At 39.0% G+C, this 23,414-nt stretch overlaps 2 protein-coding genes across 8 annotated transcripts in view; both read right to left on the bottom strand.

Moving 5' to 3' along the window:
• Positions 1–10,113: 10,113 nt before the first annotated feature.
• LOC119262503 lies at positions 10,114–13,031 on the bottom strand. Its single transcript, XM_037534829.1, has 2 exons — positions 11,929–13,031; positions 10,114–11,833 (listed from the first exon to the last, which is right to left on the bottom strand). Exon 2 carries the CDS (start codon positions 11,394–11,396, stop codon positions 10,413–10,415), a length of 984 nt encoding a protein of 327 aa, XP_037390726.1. The 5' UTR covers positions 11,397–11,833; positions 11,929–13,031; the 3' UTR covers positions 10,114–10,412.
• A 2,895-nt stretch (positions 13,032–15,926) lies between these two features.
• Positions 15,927–23,414, bottom strand: part of dnajc6 (DnaJ (Hsp40) homolog, subfamily C, member 6) — a 46,977-nt gene continuing 39,489 nt past the window's right edge. For 5 of the 7 annotated variants that reach the window (XM_037534828.1, XM_017698172.2, XM_037534825.1 and 2 more), the window contains 5 exons: positions 22,334–22,474; positions 21,409–21,723; positions 20,945–21,093; positions 20,492–20,668; positions 15,927–19,681 (listed from right to left, as the gene is read on the bottom strand). In XM_037534828.1, coding sequence (XP_037390725.1) covers positions 19,580–19,681; positions 20,492–20,668; positions 20,945–21,093; positions 21,409–21,723; positions 22,334–22,474 — 884 coding nt within the window. In that variant the 3' untranslated portion in view covers positions 15,927–19,579. The remainder of the gene's footprint in view (positions 19,682–20,491; positions 20,669–20,944; positions 21,094–21,408; positions 21,724–22,333; positions 22,475–23,414) is intronic. The other 2 variants (XM_017698173.2, XM_037534826.1) reach the window with 1 other exon arrangement.

The raw sequence follows: 23,414 nt of genomic DNA, 5'->3' as shown, positions 1-23,414 counted from the left end.
ATTGCTTTCCACTGTGGCAGCTGCTGGGCTCTGTCCTCTGTAACAGTAAGCGTGGATTTAGATGTGTCTATCTTTAGTCTGCCAGGAAGGTGTTTCCATAGAGCAGTTCTATAAAATGGCATGTATGGGCCTGACATTTATGTCCCATGTCCTCCCAGTCAAACATTTAGAAAAAATATTCTGTTTATTATCGCAAAATTATATCAGAAATGCAGTTTTAATGGCTGCTTGTATGCATCTGCTCATTTTTAAAGACCACTGGTTATTTACCATCTAACTGCTGTGCCATGTATCTCTTCACACAGGGGGGGAGAGGCCAAGCATGAAACTCACTTACCCTAAGCTGGAATGCAGTGGTCAACCTTTACTTAGCCTTTTGAACCCTAAGTGCCTGAATGTGAGCCTTCAATTCCTCACTCTCATAACAACATAGCTTACATATTCATTTCATAGTAGTTGCCAAGGCTCAGTTTGAGGGAGGAGGATGTAAGGTGATGCCTCAAACAAAACAAGGACAAAATTCCTCTCCCTTGCAGATCTGCCACCTTTTCCATTTCCTGTGAATTGATGCGACATACCTCAAAACATTTTAATATAATCAATGACTCAGAAGAAGAATCTTGTCCTAATTTTCACTCTCCTAGTCCTGGTAGTATCGCATGTTCAGGGGAGACCTAGGTAGACAATGTAAGTGGACTGAACTAAATTACTAAATTGGGAAGAAAACTGTGAGGAAAACATATATGATATAATCATTATGTAATGTACCCTGGAATGTCTGATATTGACCCCCCCCAATTTTCTCCCCAGCTTCTCAGTCGTGTCCACTCTCCCCCACTAGTTAGGTCTCTTCCTATCACATGATGCTACTAAGCCGGGAGAGCGAAGGCTTGTTAAGTGCTTCCTCTGAGACACATGAAGCACCACCACATCTTTCAAAACTGAAACAGCATTGGTCAGCTCAACATGCTTGGAGGAGAACACTAACTGCTAATTCTGTTACATCAGCTAGCATGCGCCTGTGTTTTCTAGCATCATGCTGAGTGTTTTTAGGGGATGGGGGAGACTAATTATACCCACCCAGAGACCCCAAGGCCAATAAATGTTTCTGGGACTGCCAGCGTCACCGGGATTGAATTCACAATCTCCTGACAAAAGCACCACCGCTTTTTCAAGTCAGACCAACAAGGTACATTGATTTGCTGTAAGGAGATGCTTATGTATAAATATGTCCTTTTTATTAAAAAAGGTATAATTACAAGAATTCCAAAAAGTTTATAGATTGCTGTACATAAATGGATAGTCTAATTGCAGTACAAGATTAGAGATACCTGAAAAGTCTTTTGCTGTGCCAAAAATAGCACATAAGATTTCCAAAAACCAAGCTAAGAAATGGAAACAGACAGCAATGAGACTGATCAAGCCCTCAAAATAGCCTTGGGGAACGTAGTGTATGTGTTACCCTAAAACGTTAAGAACAAATCAGCCTTTGTTCTTTTATTTGGTGAAATGGATGAAAAATCCTGCACACACCCTGAAGAAATCGAGTTTGAATGACTTCAGTGGAAACAAGGCCGATCCCAAAGGATTCCTGGCACAGAGCAGGTTCATCAGGAACTCTCTAGCACTGCTTGAAGGCAGCCTGTTTCCATTAAAAACACAGATTTTTACCGAAATCAAAGTATCAAGTCAGATATTAGAAAGACTATTAAGGGAGAGTTACTCAGTAATATTATCACTGTGCAAAATGATTCTGTGGTAACAATAATAAAAAAATAATACACGGTACGTTTTTAAAGGCCTTGCAGTTAATGTAGAAGTCAACCTGAAATCTTTTTGTACCTTGTTAATGTCTCTCGTCAAGTTAAGCATGATTCAATATACCATCTCATTTAAAAGACAACATTCGCCTTCATCAAATGTTGGTACAAAATAATGGTGCATTTGGAAACCTCATAACTGTTGTCTGCTTTTTGCTTACATCACCATGCACCAGCGGGTGGGAAAAAATAATAGACCTCTGAAGTCATGCATCATTCTGAAATTGTGTCCTGCCCAAAATAGGAGCCCTGGGTCTAAGCTGGTTTTCTCAGAAAATGACTGAAATTTTTTTTAAATCAGTGCTGTCGCTCCTGAGGTAAACAAAATTGCCCTAAAGCCAACATTTTAGCCAATATATCGTAATGAGTTGCCTGGATAAATTAAAAGTTAAAGAAAAATATATAAATAAACAAAATTTACTTGTTGTCACTGAATTCTCTGACCAGATTGTTTAGAAGTCAAAATACGAACGATAGTGCATACATGCTACAAGAAAGCTAACGCTCCTGTTCACTGAAATGACGTTGCATGAAACTAAGTCTACTATTAAACTTCAATGCTATTGTAAAAGCCTAAAACTGCCAAAACCACCATGTTTGACAAAGCATGGTTTGTGTGGGGTATTTAGGTAAGGTTGCCAGTCTTACATCACTTCAGCCCTCAGCAGTGTTACCTAATATGTAGTAATAGTCGGTTCTCATTGTTCAGGGAGTGTTTGATGTTCATACTGCAAGAAATAAGGAAGAAAAATGTACATATGGCAAAATGTTTCACCTTTACTGCACTTTAGTTTACCATAGCATTTTGCAGCCGCAATGATCCAAAATGCCATTTATTTCTGTGATAGAGAAAACCAGCTTAGACTAACATGGGCTTGATGCTGACTACAGGATGACGACACAACTTTAGAGGTCTGTTTTGCATCTCCCTCCCATCAGCCCCACCTATCTTTGAGTGAAAACGCTCAGCTCAAAAGAAAACGTTAGGGGAAATTGGCGCTAAGATTTATTTTGCTATGCAAGCTCAATTCTTTAGAGTTTAGTAAGTGAAAAAGCAAGAAGTGGTGTTGCTCCTGCTGTAGTTGTGAAGTGTTTAAAAACCTGTTGTTCAGCTTCAGCAGATACAGGAGGTCTTCTCTATATGATCTGCAATCACACAGTACCATTACTGCAGTACAACACTATGATAAGGCATGAGCGTATGGGGGATTGTTTTATACAATACTCAGCCTTCAGTGGGCTAGAAAGCTTTCAGCAGCCTGCATTCTGCAGGTCTCTTTGCTGATACAAGGCTTTTCTGAATTTCAGTCTAAAAGCTATATAGTTAAGCATCTTGAACTTGAAGCGCAGATTAACCTATTAGACTGAACGCATTGTTTCATTAAAACAAATCTCATTAACAGCATTTTATATGATTGCTGTTTGATATATGACATCCTTTAGTGACAGCTCATCCATTGCACCCCAAACATGTGCGCTGGTCTGCACACTCAAGAAGTGCAATTTCAGTAGGAGATGAAATCTAATCATAGTAAATGACGTTTAAAATAGGACTGATCATAAACAAACATAGCCATTCAAGCAAGCGTCATCCTGACTGTTAACCCCCTGAACTCCCAGGTTCCATAATCAACTCCTCACTCTCACTACATCATTTACAGGTGAGCTTCATAGCAGTTACTCAGTAATAAGGCTTAAGATTCTTGAGTGAATAACAAGGGGTCAATCTCTGTGCTGAAGTGTTCCATCAGACGCTCCAGCTCTGATCTGAGCTGGTATTTGGCTGCACTCAAACTCCAGGATCTGGCTTCCTATCTTTGAATTTTACTTTTCTCTGGGGGAGAGAAAGAGGGAGAGAAAGAGGAAAAAAGTAGGGGTTTCAGAGAGAAAGATAAAAGAGAAAAATGACAGAAAGGAGAAACAGGGTGAGAAAAGAGGGAAATACAGAGAGAGAGAGAGAAAGAGAAAGAAAGGAATAGGTAGAAAGAATGAGAAAAAAAAGAAATGTCTGTATATATAGAGATACTGCTTGGCTTCCTTCTTATTATTATCACTATTTCCTCTAATGAAGACTTCTTCAATCTTCAAAAGAAAGAGAGAGAGAAAGAGACGAGCAGAGCAAGATAAAAAGAGGGAACCATCGAGAGAGTGTGTAAGAGCACTAGGAAGAGAGAGGGACAAGGGCAGAAGAGCGAGGGGAAGAGAATCACATTTCTCGATACCCTTTCTTGGTACAAGGTTCCAAGTTTGTTTGCGCCTAGCCACACATCACGTCTCCTCTCCATCTCCTCTGCTGAGCTGAAATCACTTTGTCTGAAGTTTTTCACTCTCTTTGCAAGTTTTAAGTGTGACTCATTTGGCCTTGTAAAACAATCTGCACAGCGCATTGATTCAGGACAGCAGCTCGCAGAAAGACTGAGACTGAATGCACATGTTCTCCTGCTGCGCTTTCAACTGAGGGACGAGATAATGTGTGCAAATTAAATCTTCGTTAAATGAAACTGTATTAGAAACACCTTTTTTGTGCCTTGTGCAGCATTATAGACCTGTCATGCTCTAAGCCAGTGCTACTGCATCTGGAGATCTGCCTTTCTGCAGGCTTCACCTCCAACCCAAATCTAACACACCTCCTTCAGCTAAGTGAGGACCTCCGTAGGCAGTACATAGGCATCAGTTGGGGTCTGTGGAGCTGAAGCCTGCAGGAACGTAGATCTCTGGCCAGTCAATTGCAGGCTGAATAAGGTGTGTTCAGCAGGAAAAACATGAAACTGTGCTGGACCCTGGCGCCTCTAGGAACACAATTCTACACCTGTGGTTCAGCCCTTCGTCAATGGTCTGAAGACAGCTGTACAGCTTTCAGTGGTGCCTGATATGCTCATACCAGTGCTACATTCATTACCATACCACTACCATGTCCCCACTGCTGTGTAGAGAGTGGTCTACCACCCAGATAATATACAAACGGTCCTATGGTCAGACAGTGACCGGAGGGCAGGCGATCAAATTTGTACAGTTTGTGATTGTACACCAATACAGTGGACCTGCAAGACAGGTGGAGCTCAAAAATGACCAGACAGTGGAAGTACAAGGTAGGGTTTCTTACAAAGTGGCCAGTAAGTGCACATAATATAAATGAGCTGAATTGAAACTCAACAGGTGGGTTACAGAAGAAATTCTGCACCCTCTAAAAAGGCTCAACATACACTAGCGTGGTCAAGCATGATCAGGTAAACCAGCAGCTTTAATCCTAAACCCAGTTCATACTGGTCATTAAGTATGAAATTTTAGATATATACATTTTGTATATGTTAATTGCAAAAATCTGATTTTTCAGCTACTTCATTAAATCCATCTCCTTGTATCTACAGTATTTGTCTGTTTTTTCAGCTCCACTTACCATATAGATGCACTTTGTAGTGCCTCAATTACAGTCTGTAGTCCATCTGTTTCTCTGCATGCTTTGTTAGCCTCCTCTCACCTTGTTCTTCAATGGTCAGGACCCCACAGTACCACCATATAGCAGGTGCTGGATCGCTCTTAGCATTGCAGTGTGCAGTATGTGGTGCACATCACATACTATCATGTGCTTATCATACATGTGTACATAATCAGGTGATCAGCAGATACTATTTAGTGCAAAAAATACATCACATCCTTTCAGAGACTCGATAAAAAATTAACATGGGTTGCCTTAAAGTTTTAAGTTCATTGAATGTGTAATAATAATTTAACAGGATAGAACAAACAGATTATTAAATTGCTGTTAGAGGTCCAATACACTCAGAATTTTGAGACAAAGTTTTTGCTGTGTACTTTTAGAAACATTTGAGTGATGTAGTATATTTTACTCATGTAGGACTGATATTTAAGTACATATTTAAATAAAGAAAACTTGCGTTACTTTTTCTGTGCAGTACATGAATCATGCTACCAAATTAATTCAAACTCCAGTCCCACAGTAAAAAAAAATGGAAAAAATGATTACATATTCAGATATTTACAAAGTATTATGTTATGATCTACCTAAACCCAAAACATTAACTGAGATAGTAAAAAGATTAATATATACAAAACAGTCATTTATTGGGTACTTTCTATTTGGAGATATCTCTCCCAACCCCTAAACCTTCTTTGTATTGTTGTCAACAAAATTGAAAGATCTATTTGAAAATGTTGGATTTATAATGAGTTTAATGTTTAAATAATAAAAAAAATATTAAAAATAATAGTGCTGCCCCACTGTTTAAAGCTGTGTTTGCTAGTCATGTGCAGACTGGTGCTTTTGAGTTATACTCAAAGTTAGCTAAAACTGTCACTACAGGAACGGTCACTGCTGAAGCATTTGGTCAAGTTTTGGCAGTGATATGATGCTTTTAATACAGTAAACTTAATTGAGGTACAGGATCGTTTAGAGCAAAACGGCTTTAGTCTTAAATCCAAGTCAGTTAAAAGTCTTAAAAGTGTTTTCAGCTCTGACTTAGAGTAAAATTTGGTAGAATGATCTATAGACTATTATTCCACCAGTCACACTAAAAATACAACTTTAGGAATTTTCCAGGAGAAAAACAGGTCGCTTTTGTATTAGAATGACTCAGCTGGAGATAAATGGATGCTATAAGATTTTCCTGCCATTTTACCGGAATTTCCTGGTATTCTACTAGAATTTCCACTGGCAACATTCCAATTCCACCTTACTGCCAGGCCTGCATGTAATGGTGAATGACTGTAAAATAGAATCTTTAGAATCTGAAACCATGACAACAACTCCATATGAAAACTAGGGCGATTCAGCAACATGAAACGAAAAATGATTTGGAGCTTGAGCCCAGGCACGTGTTCAGAGCAGACAGGTTTATTACAACACAACGGAGAACAATTCAGACATTCTGTTCACATTTACAGCAGGATTTACTCAACACTGTGTGCAAACCTCAAGATCTTTCATCATATCGTATCAACAGGCCTCTCAGGTAATCAGGTAAATGACCACTGGTAACACATGGGCACTTTCAGATTACAGAGCTAAAGCAGCATAGTAAAATGCATCTGAGTGGCAGTTTAAATGCCTGGACATGTGAAGTATAAGGCGTCAGTGTAGCATCCATCAGTTCAAATGGAGCATGAAGTGGAAAATGTGATGAACCTGAATTTATTTGACTTTAATGTGATCATCATTTCCACATGATAAAATAAAATACATTACAACAGCAAAGTTATTACCAAAAATAAGCAAATGGAAAGATGTGTGGAAGTGATGTACACATTTGAATTAAACAAATAAAACAGTAAAGGAAAGAGAGATATTTGGTTATATTTAAATTTTATATTTTTCATGCTTTCCATACATTCCCCTAAGGACCACTCATAGTGTTTGTGTGGGTTGATGTCCCAAAAATAGTCATTATTCATGTTTCCATGAATTTACTTTTTTTTCAACCTGTTTTTATTCTCTAGAAATAAGCAGGCTATAGACTGATGTATGTAAATGAGCTCTGTTCTGATTGCCCTGTGTTGGGCCTCCTTCACACAATACAGCCTCATGCTTCTTATAATTTCACTATGAATGGTTAGAGCTACATGGCTGTAGGTTAAATATGCACATACACTATATGGACTAAAGTATTGGGAGTACCTACACATTACACCTGCAGTAGCTTTCTTGACATCCTATTCTAAATCCATAGGCATTCATTTGGAGTTGCCCCCCCCATTGCAGCTTTAACAGCTTCCACTCTTCTGAGAAGATTTTGTAGTGTTTCTGTGGGAGTTTTTGCCCATTCATCTAGAAGAGTATTTGTGAGGTCAGACTGATGTTGGACGAGAGGATGTGGCTTGCAATCTCTGTTCTAGTTCAGCCTAAAGGTGTTCAATGGGGTTGAAGTCAGGGCTCTGTGCGGGCCAGTCAAGTTCTTCCATACCAAACTCACCCAGCCATGTCTTTATAGACCTTGATTTGTGCACTGGGGCACAATGATGCTGGAACAGAGCAGGGTCTACCCCGAACTGTTCCCACAAATTTGGAAACATACAATTGTCCAAAATTTCTTGGTCTGCTGAAGCATTAAGATTTTCCTTCAGTGGAGCTAAGGGGCCTAGGCTACCCACCAACCACATAGCATTATCCCTCCTCCACCAAACTTTGCACTTGGCGCAGTGAAGTCAAACAGGTAATGTCCTTTTGGTATTCACCAAACCTAGACTTGTCCATTATACTGCCAGATAGAGAAACATGATTCATCTCTCCACAGAATATGTTTACACTGCTTCAGAATCCAGTGGCAGCATGCTTTGCACCACTCCATCTGATGCTTGGCATTGTGTTTGGTGATGTAAGTCTTGTATGCAGCTGCTCGGCCATGGAAATCCATACCATGAAGCTCCCAGCGCATAGTTCTTGGGCTGATTTTAATGCCAGAGAAGGTTTGGAACTCTGTAGTTATTAAATCAGCAGAGTGTCGACGACACTCAGCAACCCGCTCATTACATGCTCTGCCCACTTTGTGGCTGAGATGCTGTGGTTCTTAAACACTTCCACTTTTCAATAATACCACTCACAGTTTATTGTGGAATATCTAGGATGGATGAAATTTCACAAACTGACTGTTGACATCTTATTACAGTAGCACACTCAAATTAATTTAGCTCTTTAGAACGACCCGTTCTTTTACAAATGTTTGCAAAGGCAGACTGCTTGGCTAGGTGGATGTTATACACCTGTGGCAGTGGGACTGAATAAAACACCTGAATTCAATGGTTAAGAGGTGTGTCCCAATACTAATCTATTTTGTGACATCACAAAATGGGACTGCTTTTGCTTCTTAGTTTCCATAAACGGACGGTGTCGTTCAGGGACTGAATAGTATGGTTAGAAACTTTAACCATGTTTACATATTACATCAAACTCTTTTATTTAGACATAGCCAGGAAAAGTTAGTTTTCAGGGATATGGACCCTTTATGGCTGTAAATGTAACTGGTCCAAGCCATGTGTAGTTGATGCAGACATGAAAGCATGTGTGTGCATACTTTAGTGGGTAATACAAACACCAATCCAGCCACATGTACCCACACGTACACAAACTGACGTCAAAGCTGCAAACAAAGGTTTCTGATAAAAAGGACAGGCATGACTTCCAAAGAAGCAGGATGTAGGAAGTCAGGTATTAATGGTGCACTTTAAAAATAATGCTATTTCTTCCTATGTTGTGACTGAGTCATAGAGAAGACAATAGACGTCTGTTAGATAGAAGACAATAGACATCTGTTTGTAAAATTGTAAAAGGTGTCAAATTTGACACCTTTATGAAACGGCCTATTGTGCTCCTCAGTTTTCAGAAAATGCACTGGCTGAAGAGCTAAAGACCTTTCTGCTCCAGCACCTCAAAATTTTTCATGTGAGAAATTCTTTCAATTCACTTCGTTGTTCCATCAGGGTATTTTTTTTCCTTGTGCAACCCAGATTGCATGGCATTAAAGAACCCCCAGACATACACATGCACCAGACATATGACCTCACACTCTAATTCAAACATTAAGACATTAATAACATAACAAGAGAAAAAAATCCAGGGAACTGTATAAATATAAATGAAATGAACGTTTTTCGAAATTTTTTAATCCTCAGTGAGTTGGTGACTATGCTCATAACTCATTGCTGCCATCTTGAGGCAATAGCAGATTCACAACCTTTTTTTCTGAAACCAAGAGTATTAAGAGGTTGTCCTCCTTCACTGACCTAACAGCCTCTACTTTTCAGAAAAGGCAGATGTTGGAACATTGCTGAGAGGATTTGATTGCGTTTAACCTCAAGAGCATCAGTGAAATCAGGTACTGATGTTGGATGATTACAACCCCATTTCCAAAAAAGTTGGGACGCTGTGCAGAATGCAAATAACAGTAGAATGCAATGATATGCAAATTGTGTAAACCATATTTTTAAAGGAAAATTATATAAATACAACATATCAAATGTTGAAACTGAGAAACTGTATTGTTTATTGATTTGATGCCAACAACACATTTCAAAAAGTTGGGACGGGGGCATTTTTACCATTGTGTTTAACACTAGAAGTCCCAGAGAGGGGTCATTTAACATTTCTACCTCTGGAACCCAGAGTGACCTGAAGGATTTTAGCTAACATCCTATAATCACCGTCTTTTGTTGTGTAAATAAGGCCATTACTGGCACACCACAGGTGGTTTGCCATTGAGTTTAGCTATTTAGTTTCTAGTTAGTTCTATTCAGTTTATTGTATTTGATAATATAAAGATTATACATTTTGTATTTAGTTTAGTTTTATTTGAGCAAAAAAGCAAACAAAGAATGATTTTTTTTTTATTTTAAATAGAGAATTAGAAATTTTACAGCAAGGTACAGCTGTGAGTAATGACCAGAAGCATTTGTGTCAAGAGGACTGAAATTTCAGCGTGAAAAATTTAAGAACAACTCTTATTTGTTTCCATGCTTTTTATTTTTTGTTATTAAAAATAATACAAAAAATACAAGGAATAAAACAATTCCACACATATTTACAATAGTCTGCAGTGGGGGGCTGCATATGTGTGAGTGGCATTTCCTTGTGTGGCTAGCATTTCAGCACTCACTCAGCAGTCTGTCTGCACTGTCAGAACATATCTGGCACTGCCAGGGTATGTCCCTGGTACATTTGCCACACGTGTATTTGTAGCAGTCGACACATCTCACAGTTTCACAATTGTTCGTGCATCGATGGTTGACCTGACACTTTGCCCTTTTGCCAGGGCTGGGTGTGGAAGGTTGTTGCCGAAGCAGTTTCTCCTTGCGTGCCTTCTTCTCACTCACATGAGAGTCACCCAACTCTTTTGCAAGTTCAACCAGGAAGTCCACCCGTCTCTCCTGCACCGCAGTGCATGCCTGATAAAGCACATGTGCATTTAGTGCTGCCATGTCAATCATGTTGTAGAACACGGCGACTGGCCATCTCCGTGTTCCTGTACGCACGCTGTACTCCCGCATTTGGTCCATTACATCCACCCCGCACTTTGTGTTGTTGTATTGTGTGACCGTGTTTGGCTTCCTTTTGGTGGTATCCTCAGTCTCAACCACACTGTGCATGCTGCTGAGAATGTAGACGACCTTCTTCCATTTGGGTGCATACACTGTCAGTGTTGCACCAGTGGTTGAAAACACCTGAGTGGTGAATTCAGTGCGGTCCATCTGTCTAGCGGATTGAGGAATTTCCCAGTGACTCTTGTTGACTGCGCCGAGGATAGTGATTTTCCGGCTAAGCAGTCGTTGTGCAAGTGAGAGTGATGTAAAGAAATTGTCCGTGGTTACAGTTCTGCCCTTGTCCATGAATGGTTCCATCAGCCTCATCACTACAGTCTCGGACAGTCTCTCCCCGTTGGGACGACTGGGGTCCTTGCCAAGATATGGGAGGACATTACAGATGTACTTTGATTTCAAGTCGCAAGCCACCCAAAACTTAATACCAAACTTGTCTGGTTTTGTTGCACTGTATTGCAGAAAACAGCAGCGAGTCAGAGACTGCAGCAAACTTATCGGTCTCTGCTCACTCACTGCGTGTGAACATGTCATCAAAGCGTAGGTGTTGCATGATGTCTTGGAAGCGGTTTCGGGCCATAGTTGCAATGATCCTTGGGTTTGCAAGGCTTGCTGACCAGCTGTCACGTAGTGATGGAACCTTGGTCACCCCCTCAAGATAATGACTGAAATAAATGCCATTAGTTCTGGGAGATCCATGAACCAATCCACCTGCTCCGTGTGACGTGCATGTTGTGTCGTCCATTCTTGAATGCTACAAAGCATGTCAAGAGTGATAAAACAGAGGAAGCTCTGAAGGCGACTCCGGACACTAGCTCTTGGCTCTCCATCTGCAGGGTACGGTTCTATTGGGGTGAAATGGAGACGTTTCCCCACTTGTTCTTCACGCCACACTGTGCCATCTTTTGCGGTCTCTGTCGGCTCACTCGCCAACCGAGCTCTCTTTTTTAGTAGAGGAGGAGTTTCCTCATCTGCAAGATAAATAATTAAAAATGTAACATTTTGTTTTGGTTCTAAATAAAAAAGATAGTCAGAAAATGGAAATAGGTAATTTGAGAAATCTAACCTGAAGACAGCTCAGAGTCCGAATCCGGTTGAAGGACTATGTCTTCTCCATCTGAGTCACAAGGGTTGGTGTTACTCAGGATCCGTTCCAATGCCTGTTGAGTGGTGAACTTTCTCTGCATTTTGTTTCTGCTTCTTTGTTCCTATTTATCCCCCACAGCACAAAAGGCTGCATGCAAATTTGCTAAGGTGTTAGCAACCTTATGCATGTCCCCTGCACAACAATGCAGCTGGGGGGTGGACAGACACTCAGGAGCAACTTACATTCTTTTGCTTACACCCTGCAAGGTTTGCAAGAGGTTGAGGTGGATCAACACAATTAATTTGTTTTCTTTTTCTAAACTGTCATTTTGAACCCACTTCTTCCACATCTTTTTTAAAAACTTTTGCATATTTCTTGAAACAGATTGGATGTTTTGCAAACTATATGTACATTTGGCAAAATGACCTGTATAATGCAGCACAACATCACAGATCAGCAGCGAAAGCTCACATCTCCTCCATACACTTTATGTATGCTTCAAAACAAAATGTGTGTTTTATACAAATTGTCAGTTCCCTCAAAATGCCCAAAAAAAGTCTCTTGAGCTGTGTTTCACATGGTGTTTTGAGAATGTCACCTCGGTTTCAAGAAATGAGCCAAACCAATTGAAAAAAAAAGATCAACTTTAATTTAAATCAACTTTAATTTGTTCAAAATATGCACCACCATGCCACCATGCTCAGGACATACCCCCTCCTTCTACCTAACCATTAGAGCACTATCAGTCCTCTTTTGGCATGCATAGGCTTGCAGGTAACACACTATTCAACCCCAGCTAATCTATGTTTCTGTATTTTGCTAGCCAGCATGGTCAAACAGTTTTCATCCTTATCCTTCTTTTCTTCAAAAAAAAATAAATAAAAGGTTTTGTCTATTTATTCTTTTAAATTTTTATTTTTAACGTTTTCTTCACCTGCTTTTTTTTTATTAGCCAGCATAAATTATTATTGGCCAGCTTATTTCGCTAGCCAGCATGGTCAAACAGTTTTCAAATAATATTCATATATACATACATGTAACAATGTAGAGAAAAGAAAGAAGGAAATGGAAGGGAAGAACAGGAGAAGAAAAAGCAGGTGAAGAAAATGGTAAAATAAAAAAATTAAAAGAATGAATAGACAAAACCTTGTATTTTTTGTGAAGAAAAGAAAAAGAAAAGAAAAGAACAAAAGGGGAAAGAATATGTGAGCATAAAATATGTTGAGTAATAAAAAAAACGTATTGGACGACAAAAAGAAAATAAAAAGAAAGGAATGAGAATGAGAAATATTTTTTCATGTTTTTGACTAAGGACTAAGATATGAAGTAAATAGAATTAAAGGATATAAAGTAAGAAATGCATATATGTAAATTGCAGTGTGTCTATTGATTTTGTAAGATTTTTTTTCTGTGAATAATCTTGCTGCCAATTCCTGTATGTTTCTTGAAAGAAGCTCACTCAGGCCTGTCTGTAGAATTTGGGCAGAGGGGGGTGAGAGGTGTTTGTGTGTAGGCAGGCTGTGGGTCCCCTTGCAGATTCCTCAGGTAATGGCCACATTTACAAATGAAAGGATGCTAATTGGAGCCATCAGAGTCATCAGTTTGGACTAAGGGTCTTTTGACCCACTTTCAGGACTTCAGGGGGTAGGTTGAAATCTCTGGGACTTCTAGTGTTAATCACCCCTTAGGCATCATAAGGCTTTATATCCTTCTTGGTATACGGCATGGTGACCTTAGGTTCATGTGCAGCTGCTTTTCTTTTGGCAATTCTTTTCTATTGGCTCACAGGTTGTGCAGAGAAACAGGTGGACCACAATCTGTTATTGTAGTTCTTCAAAGTCCTTATACATAGTAAGTGGAAATTGGACAATGAATGACACAATAAAGGTAGATACAAGACAGATGTACAGTACCCTTCAAAAGTATTTGGCCCCTCCTGATTTCCTCTGTTTTTGCATATTTTTCACTCTAAATGGTTTCAGATCCTCATACAACATGTCATATTTAAGACACGAAGGACATGAGGAAACACAAAGCACAGTTTTGAAATGATCTCTTAATTTATTTAAGAAGAAAAGTAGCATCTATATCATCGTGTGGAACAGTACCTGCCCCCTCAGTTACTGGTTGTACTACTCTTATCAACAACAGCAACGAAACACTTCCTAACTAGAGGTAAGTCTTACTTTGCTTTTTGACCCACTCATCTTGAAATTGTTTTAATTCAGCCACAGTGGATATATACACACTATATGAACAAAAGTATTGGGTCTCCCTTCCTTCAAGTGTTTCAGCCACACACAGGTGGATAACATTAAGCACACAGCCTTGCAGTCTCGATAGACAAACACTGGCAATAGAACAGGTCGTATTAATGAGCTCAGTGACTTTAGACATGGTACTGTTATAGGTTGCCACCTCTGCTACAAGTCACAAGTTTGGGAAATTTCTGTACTGCTGGATCTGCTCCTGTCAAGTGCTTTTATTGCAAAATGGAAGCACCTAGGAACAACAACAGCTCGGCCACAAAGCGGGAGACCACACAAACTCACAGAGTTCCAAATTGCTTCTGAAAGTAACATCAGCAAAAGAACTGTGCATTCGTAGCTTCATGAAAAGGGTTTCCGCGGATGAGCAGCTAAACACTAGTTTAAAATGCACAATGGCAAGTGTCGGGGCAGAGTACTGTAAAGCATGCCACCACTGGACTCTGGAGCAGTGGAAACTAATTCTGTGGCGTGAATCATGCTTCTATTTCTGGAAGTCTGATAGATGAGTCTGGGTTTGGTGAATGCCAGTAGAACGTTACCTGCCTGACTGCATTGTGCCAACTGTAAAGTTTGCCTGACTGAGGTCCATAAAGGCATGGCTGGGTGATTTTGGTGTGGAAAAACTTGACCGACCCACACAAAATGCTGACCTCAACCCCATCTTCTGGAAAGCTTTCAACACTTTTTTTTGTGTGTCTACGGAAATTTTTTGCCCATTCATCCAGAAGAGCATTTCTGAGCTATGGAGAGGGCCTGGCTTGCAATCTCTGTTCTAGTTCATATCAAAGGTGTTCGATGGGGTTGAGGTCAAGTTTTTCCACACCAAACTCACCCAGCCATGCCTCTATGGACCTTGCTTTATGCGCCGGGGCTCAGTCGGGCTGTAACAGAAAAGGGCTTTCACCAAACTGTTATCACAAGTTAGACAAATACAATTGCCCAAAATGTCTTGGTCTGCTAAATCATTAAAAATTCCCTTCCCTGGAACTAAGGGTCCTAGGGCAACCCCTGAAAAACAACCCCATGCATTATCCCTCCTCCTCCAAACTTTACAGTTGGCACAATGCAGTCAGGCAGGTAACGTTCCAAGCCCAGACTCATCTATCAGACTTCCAGAAATAGAAGCATGATTCACGCCACAGAACTTGTGAAGAGTGGAAGCTGTTATAGGAAGACAGAGAAAAAGTAGACAAAGCTTACCTCAAATCCACTTCTCATTCATAGAAATTTACTCGGAACAGTTGTAGATTTTAGATTACCCCTTTTGTGACCTTCAGTAAAACTAGATTCATTTTCTTCTTATTATAACCAGCTTTGTGAATGATACTTCAACTGAATGGCAATTTTGCTAGTTTGAGGATTATTTACAAAAGCCACAGTTTGCATGTTTCTACATCGTTAGGAATCAGTGCTAATATACTTACACAGTTTTATAAAGCAAATAAATAATTTTTGGCATGTTTTTACCAAGATGAGCTTGGTGGCAGTCCAAGTCCAGTCTTTGCTAGCAACATTAGCCTAGCATCTACTGTTGTAAACTAAAGAAGCATGCGTCAGATATCAATCATGTCTCGGCTGATCGACCGTGTCTGGGCTAAGTAATAAATCATGTTAATTAGAATTTGTTCTTTTAATGGAGTATAACCTTTGTTTTGCTCTGAGACATCACTGACTGAACGTTGTTTCAAAAAAAGGAACAAGACGTGATTTGACTGATCAGGTTTTCTCTTGCCCATTTATTTGTGCAGCGCACGTTAAGTACAGCTTTAGATTGAGGGGGGGACAGAAAGAGAGGACAAGGAAAATAAAGTTCACATTTTCAGTAATACTGATACAGCAGACAGGCAAACATAGAGCTGTATCCAAACCACTTTCTCACAGAGGACAGGATTATTATAACACCACACATTCACTACTGTACACAGAGGTTAGCTTCGGAACAATATGACATCCTTAAGATCAAAGAGAGTTCAGTCCACAAAAGGGGGATGGGGGACGCACAATCCGAATGGAGGGGTCCCTTCCAATTTCCAGTAGTTGGTCCCTCAGTAATTAAAACTAAGCAAACTTGTCTGTTGAAGACCTTAGCACTGAGGCATGTAGACAGAGACAAATGGGCTAAATATTTGGAAGAGAACTGGTGGATTAAGCCAAAAATGTCAACAGCAGGCTGTTTTTCCACTGGTGTACTATGATATAACTGAAAAAAAAGGTTGAACTGCAATGGGCACGTAGGTACTGTAAGTTAAAGCACATATCTACTGTTAACTGTATGTCTATAGAGTCATTCAAGTGCAAATATACTGAGAGAGAAAGGGCAGATAAGATTTGTGGCTGTACAACACAGAGTCATTTCTCTGGCCTATGTACCACTTACAGTCCTACACACTCCACACGAAGCAACCAGAATGTTTTGGAGGTCAGGTTTTTTTATTTTTATGAGGTTTGACACACTGTCTGTCAGTGAAGATGACGATATGCAGACCTGCACTAAATGATATGTGATATTAAATTAGAAGACACCTATGGCAAAAAAAAGTAATGTAGTTTTAACATTATTCAACATCAGTCTGTCACATTCCCTGACAAAAGAGGCAAAGCCTACAGTAATGTGGACACACACACACACACACACACACACACACACACACAAGCATACACACAAGCATACAGTACTGTGCAGAAGTCAGAGACCACCCTTCATTTATTTAATTAAGCTATTAAGTTGCTAGTTTTTCAGGAGACATGTCTCAGGAGATTAGATATAATCATCTTGCATAAGGAAGAGGGAAGTCAGAAGAAATAAGAGAAAAAATTTGAGTTTCCAAAACTGCTATGCATAAAGGTTCAAATATAAGGAACAAAATGTATTCCTAACAACCATGCAAGACCTGATAGACCACCAAAACTGTCACCACTAGACAAACAGTGCTTAAAGCCTTCATCTTTAAGAGAGAGGAGAAAATCAAGTTCCACTTTTGCTTCAGATCTGATAAAAATCTACAGGTGTTTCTGTCCATCCTCATAAAGTGTGAAGACAACTCAACGCTAGAAGTCAGAAAGGATGTGTAGCTGTCAAGAAGCTGAGAAAAGGAAATAGACAAAAAAGACAATTTGCTAATGAGATAAAGTAGCTGCTGGTGTTCTCAGAACTGACCATTCCAGCGTCCAGAGCTCAACATAATTGAATGCGCTTGAGATTATGTGGATTGTGAGACACAAGTTCAACCAACTTCTAAGACTAAACTTTGGAGGTGTGGAAAAATATCCCTGCAAAAAAACTGAAAGTGAGTCTCCTGAAAAGAATAAAAGCTGTAATAAATGTGAAGGATGGACACAGTAAGTACTGGATAAAATATGTTTATATATATAAACTAACAAAGAAATAATGGCTCTTTTGAGTTGAAATTAAATAAGTGGTCTCTGACTTTTGCACAGGCCTGTATACACACACACACACACACACACACACACACACACACACACACACACACACAAACAGTTCAATGCAATGCAGTCCAGTGCTGTCCAGTTGTGCACAGCAAAGATTATTACCTTTTCATTGGAATGTATTTATAATTTCCTAAAATATAAACACCAAAACTTTAAAATCTCTTTTTTAAAGTCACAATGTTTTTATACTTCCTAAAGGGACACTGTAACTTTTTTTATTCTATTAGATTATTTGTCAAATCAGTGAATATTAGGGGTGTGACAATATCCTGCTACATCAATATCGCAATTTAAGAGACATATTTACTTAAATACTATATTGGAAGATATCACAGAACCTATTTTATATTAGATATTATCCATTTTAAGAAATATTGCATAAACATTGTAGACAAACGTTTTGAGATAATAGTCTATCTAAATGAATTCAGTCGTACATGTTCTAGTGAATTATATGTCCCTCTACTGTCCATATAGACCAGTGTTTTATTCCTTCTATACCCAGGCCAACCAACTGGAACAAAGTTATATTTACAAGGCTGCCACATTGTGATAATTTTATACTGTCTCAGTCTGGATATCAGCTAGAATTCCAAATATGGACTATTAATGGAGAAAAAAATCAGGATGTAAAGCATAAAAATGGGGGGAAAAAGATTAAATAGAATTGGTAAATTGGTAGTCAGGATGCAGGTCGATTTCAATATTGCCAAAATCATTTTTTGTTCAAGTAACATCCCCTAACCCATCAAGATCAGTTTGATTTTGCTAAATATGCACTGTATTTTTTTAAAAAAGGGCAATATTGTAACAAAAATGCCACAGTTAATTTAGTGTACAGCAGACTATGGAAGCTTTTATAACTCAACTGAGCCTGTCAGAGTCACTCAGTCACGTATATATTAGCAGTAGCTTATCCTTTTTTATTGTTCAGTAGTTCCTATGATACGGAGAAACCATTTCTCTTAAGATTCTAATTTTGTAAACAGAGTATTATTAAATAGCACATTCCATACACACATACAGTACATGAGTACAGTAGTCAGTAGAAACCGGGAGAAAACTCGACTGCTAGCGTCTATTTCACAGATTCAGTTAAATGCTTTGCCAAAAATAGGGAGACAGGCAGCTTTCTTAACACCAAAGAGCATGTAACGTGAAAGCAATATTTTCAAAATGCATGAACGCTTCACTTTCATTCTTACTGTGCTTTTTGTCCTCAGCGCTAAATATTATACAAAGTCCAAAGCACTCATCATACCCTACAGCACTGCGTTAGAGTGCTTTTCGGCTTCACTGGGCTTTTTCTGTTGTCTTTTTTTTTCATAGGTGTTGACAATGATGCTAAATTAACATTTGCTCTCCAATCCTGGAAAGGCTCCTGCTGATTATCAGTAAGGCTACACTTCAGTTTCATCTCAGACCTGCATACTGATTCACAGCTTCAGCTAACACCACTATCTGCAACACGAAAGCCGCTTCTATTTTGCAGTTGTTCAGGTACCAAAAACAAAGGAAAACTGCGCATCCTTAGCTGGATGCCTGCATCACAATGCAACTGAACTAGCTACAAAAAGGGAGAGGAAATACTGTTTTTGATCATTTTAAAAATAGATATGTCAGCTATACCTTTCTGTAAGCATGCCCCCAAAAAAGCTTGGTGCCTTTTTTGATAGTGGCTTACTGAAAACAGCTGTTTTATCACATATTCACCAGTTACAGAGTCATTAGTCTGACACTCAGGTACGCTGTACAGATGAAGACTGCAGTGTCTACAGTAAATGGAGCAGGATCTGAGATGGGGAGGAGAGCAGGAATGTGTTCGGAGGATGGTGTTGGGTATCACATGCTGACTGGTTGTACAGCTGTTGGAAGGAGCTTTCTAATGTTACTCTTTGTAATGAGTCTCAGTACAGAGCTTTCTGTCCTTGGCTTTCAAATTCCGACCAGGCATCGTTTAGTTCCATAAAAATCATCTTGGCATATTGTTCATAGGGCTCTCCAGTGGCCTTGACAGGGAAGAAAAGAAAAAAAGATATATATATACACATATACCTTTTTGTACATTTATACAGCAGATGTTTAAAACTGACGTTTTAGTTGACTGAGCTGTAAAGTGCACATTGTGACTGTCAAACTGAATTCATATCATCCCTGTCAGAAATGAAACCTTGTATTTCTCTCCATTTTTAGTTTTAATTTATTTGTATATTGTATTTGTAATTTTATGATGAATGGGCCGATAGAAATGGTATAAATGAATATAAATCTTGTACCCTGAACCTGAAAGTCAAGAAGGTTTTTTTTCTCTGCTTAGTTATAATCTATATTTGTTTGTTTGTTTGTTGCATTTCACTTTTCTCCAGGTTAGGCAATTTATAATGATCAATAAATTCTACAAAAACTATTAACAACAAACCTAAAACAAAATATTAACACAGTTAGTTGTAACCTCAGAGTGTAATGACTATTACTCAATATCAACACATCGCATTTTAAAAACTCCACTTTATTCACTTACAACCAGCAGCAGATGCCAGAATATTTAGACATTTAATGGAACAATATTTCATCACAGAATATAAATAAATTTTCTGGTCACTATCTGTAACCAGGAATATCTAAAAAACAAGGACAAATGCAATAATGCCATGAATTTGGGTGGTACTAAGAGATATTGTCATTGGGGCTATAAATGCAAGTCAATAATACCAACATCGCTGTTTTATTTCTGAAATAAAAGGTTTTCTGAATGCTTAGGAACTGTCCTTACACTGTCCATTACACTGTCCTTAAAGCATGCACAGAGACCCTCTCACCTTGTCTGGATGGACAACCAGCACAGCCTTCCTGTAGACCTTCTTCACTTGTTCAGGAGTGACCAGGTCAGCCATGCCCACTGGCTTCCAGCGGGTTTCTCCCTCCCACAGCACTGTGTGCATGGTGGAGAGCAGCGCACGGATATTCCGCTCTTTCCCCTCAATCCAGTCCAGGATCTACCACACACAACTTTGGAGCTTAACTATAAGCATACTCAAGCTCTACTCACTTACTCAACACCTGGGCTGTCATGGTAATGACTGTTGCTAGCAATTATGTCTAATCTGGGTTTCAGTTGTATCCAATCCTGGATTAAAATGAAACCTTTAACAAGCAATATGGATTAAAATGACTTATTCTCGAGGACTGTATGTAATATTGATGTAAAGCACAAGCTCAGTGCTTCCTGACTTAATGATGCTTTTTGTTGTGTTTTTGGTCTTTTCTTTTACCTTGAGTTTCTCTGGGTCCATCTCTTTTGCCATCTCTTCTTTTCTCATCTCTGCTATTGTCTTTGGGCCTTTCTTTTCCTTACTGCCTGTGAAGCCTTGTCCAGACAGCAGGTCATCAAAGTTAGCATCTGTGGCCTTCGGCTTGGCTCCTGGAAGAAACAGAAGACAATAACAGGTTATGATACGTGATTTGCTGATCGGTTTTCAATTGATGGAAATGGTTATGTTAAAATAGCTCTCTACATGGAACATGTCAAGTGCTGGCACTGTGTGTTCTATTAATATTCTAAAAATATATGTGTGAAATGCATTTAAATGTGCTACTGAAGTTTGAAACATGCATTACTTAAGGTTCGTATGTGTGTAATATAAAGTATGTAAATGGTAATGATGGCCTCTTTTTAGCCAGTGTAGTCAATGTGAACAGACTGTACTCAGAGAATTAGAGTGTCTGTGCTACTGACCCATGTTAGGTTGTGCTTTGCCCCCTGCTCCTCCTGGTGAAGCTCCACTCATGCTGGAGAAGCTAACATTGTAGTTGGGTCTGTTCTGTGGAGAGCTGTGGGGCATGGAGGGTCCTGGTGGTTTGGATTGGGCCTGGGGCTGCCACCCGCCCCCTGCGCCAGGCTGCCAAGATGGGAAGCCTGTGCTGGGCTGCCAGCCGCCAGTAGTGGTGGTATGCTGGGGAGAGGGAGCTGGCCTCTGGGGAGAGCCCATTGGGGGAAAGCCTCCTCCTGTGCCTGTGGGAGTGGTGGGTTTACTGGAGAATCCTGAGCCACCTATATGAAAGGTTGAATGGGCAGATATGTATATGTTCATGACACTACAAGCAGGTTTTCCCTACTTCAAAAAGTTTTTAACAACGTGTTTTCTTTGTCAGTTTTCTTTAACCATTAAACAGAAAGTTTTATCAACACAGTGAATAGAAACTTGTTAAGATTGTGGCATTTCCATTGAAAAATAAGGAAAACTGAAGGAACAGGTAACAAAAGTGCTACCATTAACTACAGCCTGGAGAAGTAAACTGTCAAATCATTATTTAGGAAAACCTGCTCTTCAAGAATGACATACTGATGAACATGAAGCTGAATGTTGCAAAATAAATTCTTCAAAATGCAAACTTACAGGATAAGGCAAAACATCTTAACATTTTATGTAAGTTAATGTAAAGAGATTTTATTCCAAGTGAATTTGGAGTATTTCTATTGGTGCATTCATCATGAAATTTCCACAGAATGTAAAGCACTGCTATGTTCAACTGATGCAGAATATCAAATAATCAGCAAAAATAGAGATACAGGGTGTTTTTTGGACTACTATGAGATATAAATTAGAAAATTAGAAAAAGGCATCCTCGTTATACAGATGTCACAATGTTTTTCCTCCTACCTCCAAGACTGGCTCCTAAGTTGCCCAAGTCAGCAAACGGGTCCAGAGTATTTGGTTTGGGCTGGTGGGTAGGAGTACTGTGAACAGAGCCAGTGGGACTTGTACCAGCTGACTTGCTGCCCACACTGAAACCTCCACCTGCTAGCATAAAGGAACACATCAGTACTGAATGCCCATTCTATCAGCATTATCAAAACAGCTCACAGTTTGTGAAAGTCAGCATTATTGTCACTTCTTATTATCACAGATATGTTGAAAAAAGAAAAAAAAATGCAGTTTCTTCAGGAAACTGGTAATATTTAAATACAGAAAGGCAGTAGACAGCAGTTCAGGGAGATAATGCAAACATTATACAATAAACTCTTCTGTACAACATACAATAACTAGATTGTACTGGTGTAACAAATGTTTGTGCTGGTCCAGTGATGGACAGGACATGGAAATCAAACACTAAATGTAAAATAAACATTAAAAATAAAATAAACTAACTTAAAAAAAAATATTGAACTTGTTATGACCTGGAAAAGCTGTAGTTTTGGCAGGGCCATAAAATTTTGGTTAAACCACTTAAATGGCAAGGACAAGCTAGTGTTCCAAAATACTATTACAAATTCCTGTAATTTATTAATTACTCTATCAGTTAGCACTATAGTCTATGATACTGAATTATAAGCACTGGGATGTGTCAACCATGCAGATTACAAGTAATAACTTTTCAACTTTATTAAAATATATCTGAAAATGCAACAGCCTGTACATGGGCACATGTTCCTCACTTTTACAATTAAATAATTCTAAAGGACATCTAATTAATTAATGACATTTTAGCTTCATATTAGTTACCAAATAATTCCACTAAATAATACAGCTTAAGGTTAATAGATTAATAATAAATTATACGAATTTACCAAAATGTGAAATTCATAGTCTTTTCCTTACCATAAATGTAGTCAATCAGTCAAGACATGTTTGGTTTCTGAAGTTTTCTTATGTTAAATCTGCAATTCAAATGTATCAATCAGTTGCACATGAATAAAATGCTACTTCTGCTTTTTTTCAGTTTACATTTGGCAAAAACTGC

The sequence above is a fragment of the Pygocentrus nattereri genome, chromosome 26 (assembly GCF_015220715.1).
Source record: "Pygocentrus nattereri isolate fPygNat1 chromosome 26, fPygNat1.pri, whole genome shotgun sequence".
Taxonomy (NCBI): domain Eukaryota; kingdom Metazoa; phylum Chordata; class Actinopteri; order Characiformes; family Serrasalmidae; genus Pygocentrus; species Pygocentrus nattereri.
This window is presented reverse-complemented; position numbering and strand designations above follow the sequence as displayed.